The 16,083-nt window shown below is 55.9% G+C and overlaps 1 protein-coding gene across 1 annotated transcript in view; it reads left to right on the forward strand.

The window, feature by feature from the left end:
• Positions 1 to 231: 231 nt before the first annotated feature.
• LOC147101512 (myosin light chain 4-like) overlaps positions 232 to 16,083 on the forward strand; it is a 42,555-nt gene continuing 26,703 nt past the window's right edge. Inside the window, exon 1 of the mRNA XM_085966671.1 lies at positions 232 to 500. Coding sequence (XP_085822797.1) covers positions 372 to 500 — 129 coding nt within the window. The 5' untranslated portion in view covers positions 232 to 371. The remainder of the gene's footprint in view (positions 501 to 16,083) is intronic.

A 16,083-nucleotide genomic window follows, 5' to 3' on the forward strand; every position in this document is an offset into this window, starting at 1 on the left:
CCGGCATCTCCACACCATTGCTCAGTCAGTTCGAGCATCTCCAGCCCCCTCTCCCTCCCTTCCCCCTCCATTGAAGATTTTGCCCAATACCTCTGCAGGAGGACAGTCCCCTTTAATTGTCTGAGCTCAGATTTCAAGGAGCTGTCGCCGATCTGGTCGCCACGGCAACCCAGGCTGATGGAAGCCGCCAGCAATGCCCCATTGTTCCCGGGAGGGTTGGAGCTTTTTCCCATTTATAGGCAGTGGCTGCTGCTGCCTCAGCTGTCGGATGCCGCAGTCAGGCTGGTATATAAGGCTGGGCTGGGGGCTGCGGCAGAGTGTCCCTGTGCTTGCAGCTTCTGCACACCCAGCTCTGCTGCTGCCGCTCAACCATGGCCCCCAAAAAAGAACCCAAGAAGGAAGCCCCCAAGCCAGCAGCAGCTGCACCCCCTCCTCCTCCTCCTCCTCCTCCAGCACCAGAGCCCCCCAAGGAACCAACCTTCGACCCCAAGAGCGTGATGGTGAGTAGAGCCCAGGAGCAGCCTGACAATGGGGGAGAATTATTGTTGTACTGACTGCCTGCTGTTAATAACTGCAGATTGTTCCAGGTAAGAGAGTAAAAAGGCAAAACCAGCCATAGAGGAATCGAAAGGTTCATTTGAAGGTTTTTTTTGCTGCGCTTTTTACTAACTATGCAAGAAACTCTATTGTGGTTTAATGGTGATAGTTTTAATGTTCGACCCTGTCTCCTTGACTGTCAAAAGCTTCAATAACAATTTAAAAGGGAGTGTTCCTGTTAACATAGCCTGCTTCAGCTGGGCTTCAACTCCTTGTTCTCTCAGGGTCTGTTACATCAATAAATAGCTGCAACCATCCTCCCCTGGCCCTGTTCCTCGTCTCTCCTCTCCTGAAGGCGCTGCCCTCACTGGGGAACAGCTCCTTGCTTTCCAGAGTGTCTCTGTGGACCCCGTCTTGTGTGCTGAGGGGGGGAAGTGTTCTGACCCTAACCCCCACCCCCAGGACCTTGTCTAACACCCCCCCGCCACAGCCCGGGCGCTGCTGAGGGGGCTGTGTGCTCCCACCTCCTGTCCAAACCCGACCAATCTTCTCTACTTTAAATTCCGCTCAATCTAACTCTTGACGCACTGCACACTTCCAACATTTTATTGATTGATTCAGGAAATGGTGATGCAGCTGTAGGGATCTTTCCTCAAACTGCAGTCGAATCCGCCAACTCAAGTCAGATTTCCAACCATGCTGGCTGCAGGGAAAGTGTGGCTGAGAGTCTGTGTGAGGTGCTCAGCCCCCATATCACAGGGTGTCTGTCACTGCAGCCTCCACACAGCAGCACCCTGGGGACAGAAGCTCGCCACCCGAACACAAACACAAACTAAGGCAGAGAGACTTTAGTACGAATCAGGCTGTGGCAATCGCAGGCGATCCTGATAGTAAGGGTGGGAGGAGCAGGTCAGGACTCTGCCCTCCTGGCTGTGTGTCCTCCACCCAGGACTCAGCACCAGCCCAGGACTCAGCACCAGCCCAGGACACAGCACCAGCCCACGGCACCAGCCCAGGGCACAGCACCAGCCCAGGGCTCAGCACCAGCCCAGGGCACCAACCCAGGGCTCAGCACCAGCCCAGGGCACAGCACCAGCCCAGGGCACCAACCCAGGGCTCAGCACCAGCCCAGGGCACAGCACCAGCCCACGGCACCAGCCCAGGGCTCAGCACCAGCCCAGGGCACAGCACCAGCCCACGGCACCAGCCCAGGGCACAGCACCAGCCCAGGGCACAGCACCAGCCCAGGGCTCAGCACCAGCCCAGGACACAGCACCAGCCCACGGCACCAGCCCAGGGCACAGCACCAACCCAGGGCACCGCACCAGCCCAGGGCTCAGCACCAGCCCAGGGCACCAACCCAGGGCTCAGCACCAGCCCAGGACACAGCACCAGCCCACGGCACCAGCCCAGGGCACAGCACCAGCCCAGGGCTCAGCACCAGCCCAGGGCACCAACCCAGGGCTCAGCACCAGCCCAGGGCACAGCGCCAGCCCAGGGCACCAGCCCAGGGCACAGCACCAGCCCAGGGCACAGCACCAGCCCAGGACTCAGCACAAGCCCAGGGCACCGCACCAACCCAGGGCACCGCACCAGCCCAGGACTCAGCACCAGCCCAGGGCTCAACACCAACCCAGGGCACCGCACCAGCCCAGGGCTCAGCACCAGCCCAGGGCTCAGCACCAGCCCAGGGCTCAGCACCAGCCCAGGGCACCAACCCAGGGCACAGCACCAGCCCAGGGCTCAGCACCAGCCCAGGGCACCAACCCAGGGCTCAGCACCAGCCCAGGGCACAGCACCAGCCCAGGGCACCGCACCAACCCAGGGCACAGCGCCAGCCCAGGGCTCAGCACCAGCCCAGGGCTCAGCACCAACCCAGGGCACAGCACCAGCCCAGGGCTCAGCACCAGCCCAGGGCTCAGCACCAACCCAGGGCACAGCACCAGCCCAGGGCTCAGCACCAGCCCAGGGCTCAGCACCAACCCAGGGCTCAGCGCCAACCCAGGGCACCGCACCAGCCCAGGGCTCAGCACCAGCCCAGGGCACCAACCCAGGGCTCAGCACCAGCCCAGGGCACAGCACCAGCCCAGGGCACCGCACCAACCCAGGGCACAGCGCCAGCCCAGGACTCAGCACCAGACCAGGGCACCAACCCAGGGCTCAGCACCAGCCCAGGACACAGCACCAGCCCACGGCACCAGCCCAGGGCACAGCACCAGCCCAGGGCTCAGCACCAGCCCAGGGCACCAACCCAGGGCTCAGCACCAGCCCAGGGCACAGCGCCAGCCCAGGGCACCAGCCCAGGGCACAGCACCAGCCCAGGGCACAGCACCAGCCCAGGACTCAGCACAAGCCCAGGGCACCGCACCAACCCAGGGCACCGCACCAGCCCAGGACTCAGCACCAGCCCAGGGCTCAACACCAACCCAGGGCACCGCACCAGCCCAGGGCTCAGCACCAGCCCAGGGCTCAGCACCAGCCCAGGGCTCAGCACCAGCCCAGGGCACCAACCCAGGGCACAGCACCAGCCCAGGGCTCAGCACCAGCCCAGGGCACCAACCCAGGGCTCAGCACCAGCCCAGGGCACAGCACCAGCCCAGGGCACCGCACCAACCCAGGGCACAGCGCCAGCCCAGGGCTCAGCACCAGCCCAGGGCTCAGCACCAACCCAGGGCACAGCACCAGCCCAGGGCTCAGCACCAGCCCAGGGCTCAGCACCAACCCAGGGCACAGCACCAGCCCAGGGCTCAGCACCAGCCCAGGGCTCAGCACCAACCCAGGGCTCAGCGCCAACCCAGGGCACCGCACCAGCCCAGGGCTCAGCACCAGCCCAGGGCACCAACCCAGGGCTCAGCACCAGCCCAGGGCACAGCACCAGCCCAGGGCACTGCACCAACCCAGGGCACAGCGCCAGCCCAGGACTCAGCACCAGACCAGGGCTCAGCGCCAACCCAGGGCTCAGCACCAGCCCCGGGCTCAGCACCAGCCCAGGGCACCAACCCAGGGCTCAGCACCAGCCCAGGGCACAGCACCAGCCCAGGGCACCGCACCAACCCAGGGCACAGCGCCAGCCCAGGACTCAGCACCAGCCCAGGGCTCAGTGCCAACCCAGGGCACCGCACCAGCCCAGGGCACCGCACCAACCCAGGGCTCAGCACCAGCCCAGGGCACCGCACCGGCCCAGGGCTCAGCACCAGCCCAGGGCTCTGCGCCAACCCAGGGCACCGCACCAGCCCAGGGCTCAGCACCAGCCCAGGGCACCAACCCAGGGCTCAGCACCAGCCCAGGGCACAGCACCAGCCCAGGGCTCAGCGCCAACCCAGGGCACCGCACCAGCCCAGGGCTCAGCACCAGCCCAGGGCACCAACCCAGGGCTCAGCACCAGCCCAGGGCACAGCGCCAACCCAGGACTCAGCACCAGCCCAGGGCACAGCACCAGCCCAGGGCTCAGCACCAGCCCAGGGCACCAGCCCAGGGCACAGCACCAGCCCAGGGCTCAGCACCAGCCCAGGACTCAGCACAAGCCCAGGGCACCGCACCAACCCAGGGCACCGCACCAGCCCAGGACTCAGCACCAGCCCAGGGCTCAACACCAACCCAGGGCACCGCACCAGCCCAGGGCTCAGCACCAGCCCAGGGCTCAGCACCAACCCAGGGCTCAGCGCCAACCCAGGGCACCGCACCAGCCCAGGGCTCAGCAGCAACCCAGGGCTCAGCACCAGCCCACGGCTCAGCACCAGCCCAGGGCTCAGCACCAGCCCACGGCTCAGCACCAGCCCAGGGCTCAGCACCAGCCCAGGGCTCAGCACCAGCCCAGGGCCCAGCACCAGCCCAGGGCTCAGCACCAACCCAGGGCTCAGCACCAACCCAGGGCTCAGCACCAGCCCAGGGCCCAGCACCAGCCCAGGGCTCAGCACCAACCCAGGGCTCAGCACCAGCCCAGGGCACCAACCCAGGGCATAGCACCAACCCAGGGCACCAACCCAGGGCTCAGCACCAGCCCAGGGCACAGCACCAACCCAGGGCACAGCACCAACCCAGGGCACCGCACCAGCCCAGGGCTCAGCACCAACCCAGGGCACAGCACCAGCGCAGGGCTCAGCACCAGCCCAGGGCTCAGCACCAGCCCAGGGCTCAGCACCAACCCAGGGCTCAGCGCCAACCCAGGGCACCGCACCAGCCCAGGGCTCAGCAGCAACCCAGGGCTCAGCACCAGCCCAGGGCTCAGCACCAGCCCAGGGCTCAGCACCAGCCCAGGGCACCGCACCAGCCCAGGGCACCGCACCAGCCCAGGGCTCAGCACCAGCCCAGGGCTCAGCACCAGCCCAGGGCACCAACCCAGGGCATAGCACCAACCCAGGGCACCAACCCAGGGCTCAGCACCAGCCCAGGGCACAGCACCAGCCCAGGGCTCAGCACCAGCCCAGGGCTCAGCACCAGCCCAGGGCACCAACCCAGGACTCAGCACCAGCCCAGGGCACAGCACCAACCCAGGGCACCGCACCAGCCCAGGGCTCAGCACCAGCCCAGGGCTCAGCACCAACCCAGGGCTCAGCACCAGCCCAGGGCACCAACCCAGGGCATAGCACCAACCCAGGGCACCAACCCAGGGCTCAGCACCAGCCCAGGGCACCGCACCAGCCCAGGGCTCAGCACCAGCCCAGGGCTCAGCACCAGCCCAGGGCACCAACCCAGGGCTCAGCACCAGCCCAGGGCACAGCACCAACCCAGGGCACCGCACCAGCCCAGGGCTCAGCACCAGCCCAGGGCTCAGCACCAGCCCAGGGCTCAGCACCAACCCAGGGCACAGCACCAACCCAGGGCTCAGCACCAGCCCAGGACTCAGCACCAGCCCAGGGCTCAGCACCAGCCCAGGGCTCAGCACCAACCCAGGGCTCAGCACCAACCCAGAGCACCAACCCAGGACTCAGCACCAGCCCAGGGCTCAGCACCAACCCAGGGCTCAGCACCAACCCAGGGCACAGCACCAGCCCAGGGCTCAGCACCAACCCAGGGCACAGCACCAGCCCAGGGCACCAACCCAGGACTCAGCACCAGCCCAGGGCACAGCACCAGCCCAGGGCACTGCACCAGCCCAGGCACAGCACCAGCCCAGGCTCAGCACCAGCCCAGGCACAGCACCAGCCCAGGCTCAGCTGGAGAGCCTCACTGACAGCTAACAGCTGGCAGGCTGCTTGTGAACAAGCCCGTTCTCAGTCTGGCGATTTGCGTTTCCCAGGGATATCTTTTCAAGTTGTGGACGTCTGTGCCGGAAGGTTTGTTTATATACTGAGAAAGCTACAGTTCATTAACGGAGTGGGAAATGCAATCAGACATCAGGCTTTTGCAGGACAAGGTGTTTGATCTGATCAAACTGATTGCTGAAATTTCCCCCGAGGGTCTGAGGCTAGTGTACAAAACACTTCAACGCTCCACTGTTTGGAGGTCTTTCCAGCAACCTGCACCTGGCTTTAAGGAGTAAAGTTAAAAGTTCCTCTGGGCCTCAGTTGGTTCCTGGGCCTCTGGCTGACTAAAGGCCCCAGTTGGGTAGAGCGAGAAACACCAGCCAGGCTCCTGATCCTGGTCACTGTCCAGTGGCTGGTGCGGGAAACACACTAGATCGAAAGGCCAGGGATAGAACGATGAGCTGTGCAGTAATACCCACTCCCCCAGAGTATGTGATAAAGGGCCACTGGGGGAAGAACTAGAGAGCGTCTGGTAACTGTGGGCCTGCACCCCAGGAATGTGAGGAGGATCCTGGAGCGAGAAAAACTCAAAAAGGGAGACAGCAGTCGAATACTGGGGAAAGGAACAGTGACGGGAAGGAGAGAGAGAGAGAGAGAGAATGGAGGAAAGAGAGGGAGAGAGAGAATGACAGAAATGGCAGAAGTGGGTTTCCTCCGGGTGCTCCGGTTTCCTCCCACAGTCCAAAGATGTGCGGGTTAGGTTGATTGGCTATGATAAATTGACCCTTAGTGTTAGGGGGATTAAATACGTGGGGTTACGGGGATAGAGTGGGATTTGTGTTGGTGTAGGGGTTACGGGGATCGGGTGGGATATGTGTCGGTGCAGGCTCGATGGGCCGAAATGGCCTCTATCTGCACTGTGGGGTTTCTGTGATTCTGTGATTCTGTGAAGTATTGAGTAACCTCTTTGCCTCAGTTTTTACTAACGAAGATAATGAAATAGACACTTCACTAGAGGATGAGCTTAAAAAGAATATTAACAGAGTTGGGATATAAAGGAGAAAATAATTGACAAACTAGCAAAATTAAAAGAGGATAAAACCCCAGGTCTGGATGGAATGCACCCACAACAACAATAATAACTTGCATTTATATAGCACCTTTAACGAAGTAAAACATCCCAAGGCGCTTCACAGGAGCGATTATCAAACAAAATTTGACACCGAGCCACATCAGGATAAATTAGGGCAGGTGACCCAATGCTTGGTCAAAGAGGCAGGTTTTAGGAGCATCTTAAAGGAGGAGCGAGAGGTAGAGAGGCGGAGAAGATTGGGCAGGGAATTCCAGAGCTTAGGGCTAGGCAGCTAAAGGCACGGCTGCCAATGGTAGAGTGATTAAAATCGGAGATGCTCAAGAGGCCAGAATTGGAGGAGCGCAGAGATCTCGGAGAGTTGTAGGCTGCAGGAGATTAAAGAGATAGGGAGGAGCAAGGCCATGGAGGGATTTGAAAAAAAGGATGAGAATTTTAAAATCGAGGTGTTACTTAACACATGCATTCTGAAGGAAACTAGGGAGGAGATAGCAGAGGCATTAGTTTATATAGATATATAAAAGTTTCATAGAAGATGGGGCAGTGCCAGATGACTGGCAGACAGCTGATGTTGTTCCTGTATACAGAAAGGAAGATAGAACAAAACCTGGGAACTATAGACCAGTCAACTTAATGTCAGTGATAGGAAAGATACTGGAATCTATACTAAAAGAAGTGATAGAAGAGCATCTAGTGACAGAAAATATAATAAAAATAGTCAGCACGGATTCGGTAAGGCTAAGTCTAGCTTAACTAACCTGATTGAATTCTTTGAAGAGGTAATGGAAAGAGTAGACAAGGGTAATGTAGTAGATGTCATATACTTGAATTTTCAAAAGGCCTTTGTTAGATACCACACGGCATGCTCAAGACAAAGGCTCGGGCGTGTGGAGTCAGGGCATAAACAGCTGAATGGACAGCAAATTGGCTAAAAAAGAGTAGAAAGCAGGGAGTAGGGGTAAAGAGTAGTTATTCAGGTTGGAGGAAGGTAGAAAGCAGTGTTCCACAAGGATCGGTACTGGGACCATTGTTATTCATAATTCACATTAATGATTTGGATTTAGGAATAAGTAACTCAATATCAAAATTAGCAGATAATTCCAAACTGGGGCTATAGCTAACACAGAGGAAGAATGCAGCCTAACACAAGACGACATTACAAAACTTGCAGACTGGGCAGTTAAGTGGCAAATGAGCTTTAACATAGATAAATGTGAGGTGATGCACTTCGGCAGGAAAACCAGAATCACCTGCTCCGTAAAAAATAAAAAAACTGAATGGGGTAGAAGAGCAAAGGGATCTAAGGATACAGGTGAACAAATCATTAAAAGCAGCATCGCAGGTCAGCAAAGCAATTCAAAATGCTAACAAAGCACTGGGATTTATTTCTGGGGTATAGGGTTTAAAGTAGTGAAGTTATGTTAAACTTGTATAAAACCCTGGTCAGGCTGCCCTTAGAGTACTGAGCACAGTTCTGGTCTCCGTACTATAAAAAGGACATAGAAGCACTGGATAAAGTGCAAGAAAGAGTTACAAGGATTACCAGAACAGAGATTACAGCTACTGGGAAAGTTTGAACAGGTTGGGGTTTCTTCTTTAGAAAGGAGAAGACTTAGAGGAGATCTGATAGAGGTCTTTAAAATTATGAGTGGACAGGGTAGATGTGGAGAGAATGTTTCAGCTTGTGGGAGAATCCAAAACTAGGGGCCATAAACTGACTGGTCAGTTGTCAGAAATCATACGTCTAGTCATCGCCGAATTGACCACTTGCTGGTGTTAGAACGTATGTGGTGTTTTGCTTAAGTTTAAAGTAAAGGGATAGCTCTGTGTATGCTGAAATATAATCGGGAATTGTTATATGCTACATAACTGTCGGATGCTTACTTGTAATCTCTTGCTGATTTTTAAGTAAAAGAAGTTTTCACAGATTCATTGGGTTTTGTGTTGTCTGTTCGATGGGTCTGAAGATTGGAAACTGTTGGATGGGGCGAGCGGCGAGTCACATGACTAAAAGTTGTGAGAACAAACGATACCCGGGAGTGAGTTACAGGCTGGAATCTAATCGGTGGGTTCGGGGGGTTTATATATAGAACTAGCTAGAGTGCCCGGCGGTGCTGAGGGCTTTTTGAGGGCATGTTGTTACGAAAAAAGTAGAAATAATTTTTATATATATAAATGATTTGTCTGTCTGTGTGGGAAGGAGAGGGAGAGAGCGAGGGGGAAGGAGAGAGAGAGAAAGGGGGAAGGAGATGTGCGGGTTAGGTTGATTGACTATGATAAATTGACCCTTAGTGTTAGGGGGATTAAATACGTGGGGTTACGGGGATAGGGTGGGATATGTGTTGGTGTAGGGGTTACAGGGATCGGGTGGGATATGTGTCGGTGCAGGCTCGATGGGCCGAAATGGCCTCTATCTGCACTGTGGGGTTTCTGTGATTCTGTGATTCTGAGAGAGAGAGAGAGAGAGAGAGAGAGAGAAGGGAGAGAGGCAAAGGAGGAGATTGCAGGGGCTCTGACACAAATTTTCAGAACCTCTCTGGCCACAGGGGATGTACCAGAGGACTGGAGAACAGCTAACGTAGTACCATTATTCAAGAAGGGTAGCAGGGATAAACCAGGGAATTACAGGCCAGTGAGCCTAACATCTGTGGTAGGAAATTATTGGAAAAAATTCTGAGGGACAAAATTAGTCTCCACTTGGAGAGGCAAGGATTAATCGGGGATAGTCAGCATGGCTTTGTCAAGGGTAAATCGTGTCTGACCAATCTGATTGAATTTTTCGAGGGGGTGACTAGGTGTGTGGATGAGGGAAATGCTGTGGATGTGGTATACATGGACTTCAGTAAGGCTTTTGACAAAGTCCCGCATAGGAGACTTGTCAAGAAGGTAAGGGCCCATGGGATCCAGGGTGCCTTGGCACGTTGGATCCTAAACTGGCTGAGTGGCAGGAGCAGAGGGTGATGGTCGAAGGTTGCTTTTGTGACTGGAAGCCTGTGTCCAGTGGGGTACCTCAGGGATCGGTGCTGGGTCCCTTGCTGTTTGTGATCTACATAAATGATTTGGATGAGAATGTAAAAGGTATGATCAGTAAGTTCGCAGATGACACGAAAATTGGTGGGGTGGTAAATTGCGAGGAGGAAAGCCTCAGGCTACAGGACGATATAAACGGGTTGGTCAGATGGGCAGAAAAGTGGCAAATGGAATTTAACCCTGAAAAGTGCAAGGTGATGCATTTTGGATGGACAAATAAGGCAAGGGAATACACAATGAGTGGTAGGACCCTAGGAAGTACAGAAGGTCAGAGGGACCTTGGTGTACATGTACATAGATCCCTGAAGGCAGCGGAACAGGTAGATAAGGTGGTTAAAAAGGCATATGGGATACTTGCCTTCATTAGCCGAGGCATAGAATATAGAGCAGGGAGGTTATGATGGAGCTGTACAAAATGCTGGTAAGGCCACAGCTGGAGTACTGTGTGCAGTTCTGGTCGCCTCACTATAGGAAGGATGTGATTGCTTTAGAGAGGGTGCAGAGAAGATTCACCAGGATGTTACCTGGGATGGAGCGCCTCAGCTATGAAGAAAGACTAAACAGGCTGGGGTTGTTTCCTTGGAGCAAAGAAGGCTGAGGGGGGACCTGATTGAGGTGTACAAAATGATGAGGGGCATAGATAGGGTAGATAAAGAGGAACTTTTCCTCTTAGTAGGGGGGTCAATAACAAGGGGGCATAGATTCAAGGTAAGGGGCAGGAGGTTTAGAGGGATTTGAGGATGAACTTTTTCACCCAGAGGGTGGTTGGAGTCTGGAACTCACTGCCTGAAAGGGTGGTAGAGGCAGGAACCCTCACAACATTCAAGAAGCATTTGGATGAGCACTTGAAATGCCATTGCATACAAGGCTATGGACCAAATGCTGGAAAATGGGATTAGATTGGACAGGGCTTGATGGACGGCGCAGATACGATGGGCCGAAGGGCCTCTTTCTGTGCTGTATAACTCTATGACTCTATGACTCTATGAGAGAGAGAGAGAGAGGAAGGAGAGAGAGAGAGACTGGGGGGAGAAGAGAGAGACGGGGGAGAGAGAGAATGGGGGGGAGAGAGGAGGGACAGGGGGGAAGAGAGAGAGAGAGAGACTGGGGGGGAGAGAGAGACGGGGAAGAGAGAGAGAGAGAGACTGGGGGAAGGATATATATGAATGAGTTTGTCTGTCTGTCTGTGGAAGGAGAGAGAGAGAGAGAGGGAAAGAGAGAGAGAGGGAAAGAGAGGGGGGGAGAGAGAGAGAAAGGGGGGAAGAGAGAGAGAGAGAGAGAGAGAGAGAGGGAAGGAGAGAGAGAGACACAAGAGAGAGAGGGAAGGAGAGAGAGAGAGAGGGAAGGAGAGAGAGAGAGTGGGAAGGAGAGAGAGAGAGAGGGAAGGAGAGAGAGAGAGGGAAGGAGAGAGAGAGAGAGAGAGGGAAGGAGAGAGACAGAGAGAGGGGGGAAGGAGAAAGAGAGAGAGAGAGAGGGGGAAGGAGAGAGAGAGGGGGGAAGGAGAGAGAGAGAGAGAGAGAGAGGGGGGAAGGAGAGAGAGAGAGAGAGAGAGGGGGGAAGGAGAGAAGAGAGAGAGAGAGAGGGGGGAAGGAGAGAGAGAGAGAGAGAGGGGGGAAGGAGAGAGAGAGGGGGGAAGGAGAGAGAGAGAGAGTGGGGGTAAGGTTAGAGGCAGGCCGCGGTGACCGTGCGCAGCCTAGCGCTTGAGGCCCGGCCGGGCTGTCGGGCCGCGACTCACCTCAGCTGAGCTCCCGCTTCGGGAGAGAGAGGGGGGAACGGAGAGAGAGAGAGAGAGAAATTCCTGAATCAATGCTAATGAATCAACAATTTCCTCACCTCCATTACCATTTTTTTAGCTTCAGGCCCGGCCAGTCTTTAATGGCTGCCACTCACCTCAGCTCAGCTCCCACTCGGCATTTTGAAGGATTAGGCCCCGCCCACACACGCCATGAAATGCCCCCTGTGACGCAGCGCGCTCCCCCCGTAGGATTGGTCAACCTTCACGTCACTCAATGCTAATGAGCGGATTCCCCCGTATGATTGGCCAACCGCTAATGAGCGGATTTTTGAACTTTTTTGTATACTGTCCGAACAATTTTTGTCTGACCAAAAAGTAAATATGCCTATGATACTCCCCTAATCATAAGCTTTCTTTTGATATAACATATGTGTAGGTACGCTCTATAACTTTTGAATGATGCCTGGACATATACACAGACAGACACACAGACAGACAGACAGACAGACAGCACGATCCTTTTATTTATATATGTACTAGCTGGGGAGCCCCGCGTTGCGAGAGCAATTTTGGGGCGCGAGGGCAATTTTGGGGCGTTTGGTCTCCCTGCCCCTGTGTGTCCCCCCTCTCCCTGTCATGTCCTCTCCCTGTCCTATCCCTCCCTCCCCTCCCCTCTCTCCCTCCCTCCCCTCCCCTGTCTCCTCTCCCCGCCCACCCCTCCCCCACTCCCCACTCCCCTCTGTCCCTCTCTCCGGCCCCTCCCCCTGCCTAGCGAGCCCCGCGTTGCGAGGGCAATTTTGGGGCGCGAGGGCAATTTTGGGGCGTTTGGTCTCCCTGCCCCTGTGTGTCCCCCCTCTCCCTGTCATGTCCTCTCCCTGTCCTATCCCTCCCTCCCTCCCCTCCCCTCCCCTCTCTCCCTCCCTCCCCTCTCTCCCTCCCCTCCCCTCTCTCCCTCCCCTCCCCTCTCTCCCTCCCCTCCCCTCTCTCCCTCCCCCTCCCCTGTCTCCCTCCCCCTGCCGTCTCCCTCCCCTCCCGTCTCCCTCTCCCCCCCACCCCTCCCCTCCCCTACTCCCCCTCCCCCACTCCCCCACTCCCTCCCCCACTCCCCCGCTCCCCTCTGTCCCTCTCTCTGGCCCCTCCCCCTGCCTAGCGCCTGAGGTCCGGTGCCGTTGCTGAGGTCCCCCGCGTATCGCGCGGCTGATGGACGGCCGCTGCGGGCGGGCGGGCGGGCAGCGCATGCGCGGTGAGTGTGGGCGGCGCATGCGTGGTGAGTGCGGGCGGCGCATGCGCGGTGAGTGCGGGCGGCGCATGCGCGGTCAGTGCGAGCGGCCCGCGGGAGCCGGCAAGGCCGTTAGCGAGCGGGAAACTTCGGGCGGCGCGCCCGCGCTCCGTCCGCGACACCTGAGAGGGGGAAGTAGAGAGAGACAGAGAGGGAAGAGGAGAAGGGGAGAGAGGGAAGAGGAGAAGGAGAGAGAGGGAAGAGGAGATACCCGGGAGTGAGTTACAGGCTGGAATCTAATCGAGGGGTTCGGGGGGGGTTTATATATAGAATAACAGATACCCGGGAGTGAGTTAAAGGCTGGAATCTAATCGAGGGGTTCGGGGGGTTTATATATAGAATAACAGATACCCGGGAGTGAGTTACAGGCTGGAATCTAATCGAGGGGTTCGGGGTTTTATATATAGAATAACAGATACCCGGGAGTGAGTTACAGGCTGGAATCTAATTGAGGGGTTCGGGGGGTTTATATATAGAATAACAGATACCCGGGAGTGAGTTACAGACTGGAATCTAATCAAGGGGTTTGGGGTTTTATATATAGAATAACAGATACCCGGGAGTGAGTTACAGGCAGGAATCTAATCGAGGGGTTCGGGGTGTTTATATATAGAATAATAACAGATACCCGGGAGTGAGTTACAGGCTGGAATCTAGTCGAGGGGTTCGGGGGGTTTATATATAGAATAACAGATACCCGGGAGTGAGTTACAGGCTGGAATCTAATCAAGGGGTTCGGGGGTTTATATATAGAATTGTAGGTATTCGTGGTCACCGATGTAGGTATTGGACGAATTCCTACTTAATAATCGAGTTCGACTCCAGGAGAAACAATCAAATAGTTCTTTAATGCAGGAACAGATGAATACAAGCAGGTTGCCGAGATCGGTACAGGAGAGCCATGCAGTAGGTCTTATCTGGACGGAGACGCCATGAGGACTGAGTAGGCAGTCCCGTGGATTGCGTGATGATGTCATCGCGTTCTTCCCGCGCTTGGGTAATCACGTGACTTGCGTGATGACGTCATCGCGTTTGCCCGCGCTTGGGACGGTCACGTGACTTGTGACGTGACGTCATCACGTTTACCCGGCACCCGGCACTGTAGCTGGCCGTTGCGGCTGAAGTCGCGGCAGCGGGAGGCCGAGCTGGGCCAGCGGCCGTCGCGGGAGCGGGAGGCCGAGCCGGGCCGGCGATTGACGCGGGAGCGGGAGGCCGAGCAGTGCCAGCTCGCGTTTGCCCACATCATCGCGTTTGCCCGCGTCACCGTGTTCTCCCGCGTCATCGCGTTAAAGAGAATTATGTCCGGTAAGTAAGGGACACTCGGTGGTACTGCTACAGAATAACAGATACCCGGGAGTGAGTTACAGGCTGGAATCTAATCAAGCGGTTTGGGGGGTTTATATATAGAATAACAGATACCCGGGAGTGAGTTACAGGCTGGAATCTAATCGAGGTGTTCGGGGGGTTTATATATAGAATAACAGATACCCTGGAGTGAGTTACAGGCTGGAATCTAATCGAGGGGTTCGGGGGGGTTTATATATAGAATAACAGATACCCGGGAGTGAGTTACAGGCTGGAATCTAATCGAGGGGTTCGGGGGGTTTATATATAGAATAACAGATACCCGGGAGTGAGTTACAGGCTGGAGTCTGATCGAGGTGTTCGGGGGGTTTATATATAGAATAACAGATACCCGGGAGTGAGTTACAGGCTGGAATCTGACTGTGTCCAGTGAGGATGAGCCTTACTGATGTTGTTATAATGACTGCGGTTTGTGATTGGTTACAGCTCTGTTGTTGCCTGGCAGTGAATGTCAGGTAGCTTTATTTCAGTGTGCCTTCCTTGCTTGTGTTGCTCGAGGGCAGCGAGTCACTGACAGACATTCGTGTCTCTCACTATCAGCTGGGGATTGAGATAGCAATGGTGGCACTCCGTGGGTTCAATGGGTGTATATCAGAGTCCTGTTGCCCTAAGTTCCACCGTGTAGAGATATCCGGTGATTGTCTGTCTGACTCCCCAGCTCATGTCATGAAGCATGGACCAGGACTGCAGTTTCTACATCTGTGCCGATGTGCTGAGGTTATCTGTGCCTGTGACTCTGATTACTTGTTGAGCTGGGCTCAGTCCTTTGCTGTTTCGGGCGTTCTTGAGAGAACCACCTCCATCCAAGGCAGGCTCTTCTGATAACTTCTGATATCACTCCTCTGATAACTTCTGCATTCTTCACATTTCTTACAGTCTTTTATCTGAAAGCAATAGAAAAATTGTCGTCTCTGTCAGAGGCGGAATGTGGCAGTTGAAGAGGGAGCAGACTGGGGCTACTCACCACCCTGGGCCAGGAGTATTGGAGCACCATTGGACTTTTTAACAGGCAGTCAGGGTCTCTGGGTTTTAGATTGAAACATTATAGTTGAACAGGTACAGCACGGGTTAGATACAGAGTAAAGCTCCCTCTACACTGTCCCATTAAACACTCCCAGGGCAGGTACAGCATGGGTTAGATATAGAGTAAAGCTCCCTCTACACTGTCCCATCAAACACTCCCAGGGCAGGTACAGCACGGGTTAGATACAGAGTAAAGCTCCCTCTACACTGTCCCATCAAACACTCCCAGGGCAGGTACAGCACAGGGTAGATACAGAGTAAAGCTCCCTCTACACTGTCCCATCAAACACTCCCAGGGCAGGTACAGCACAGGGTAGATACAGAGTAAAGCTCCCTCTACACTGTCCCATCAAACACTCCCAGGGCAGGTACAGCACAGGGTAGATACAGAGTAAAGCTCCCTCTACACTGTCCCATCAAACACTCCCAGGGCAGGTACAGCACAGGGTAGATACAGAGTAAAGCTCCCTCTACACTGTCCCATCAAACACTCCCACGGCAGGTACAGCACGGGTTAGATACAGAGTGAAGCTCCCTCTACACTGTCCCATCAAACACTCCCAGGGCAGGTACAGCACGGGTTAGATACAGAGTAAAGCTCCCTCTGCACTGTCCGATCAAACACTCCCAGGGCAGGTACAGCACAGTTTAGATACAGAGTAAAGCTCCCTCTGCACTGTCCCATCAAACACTCCCAGGGCAGGTACAGCACGGGTTAGATACAGAGTAAAGCTCCCTCTGCACTGTCCTATCAAACACTCCCAGAGCAGGTACCGCACGGGTTAGATACAGAGTAAAGCTCCCTCTACACTGTCCCATCAAACACTCCCAGGGCAGG

The sequence above is a fragment of the Somniosus microcephalus genome, chromosome 24 (assembly GCF_052327205.1).
Source record: "Somniosus microcephalus isolate GS21.2 chromosome 24, FLI_Smic_1.0, whole genome shotgun sequence".
Classification (NCBI taxonomy): Eukaryota; Metazoa; Chordata; class Chondrichthyes; order Squaliformes; family Somniosidae; genus Somniosus; species Somniosus microcephalus.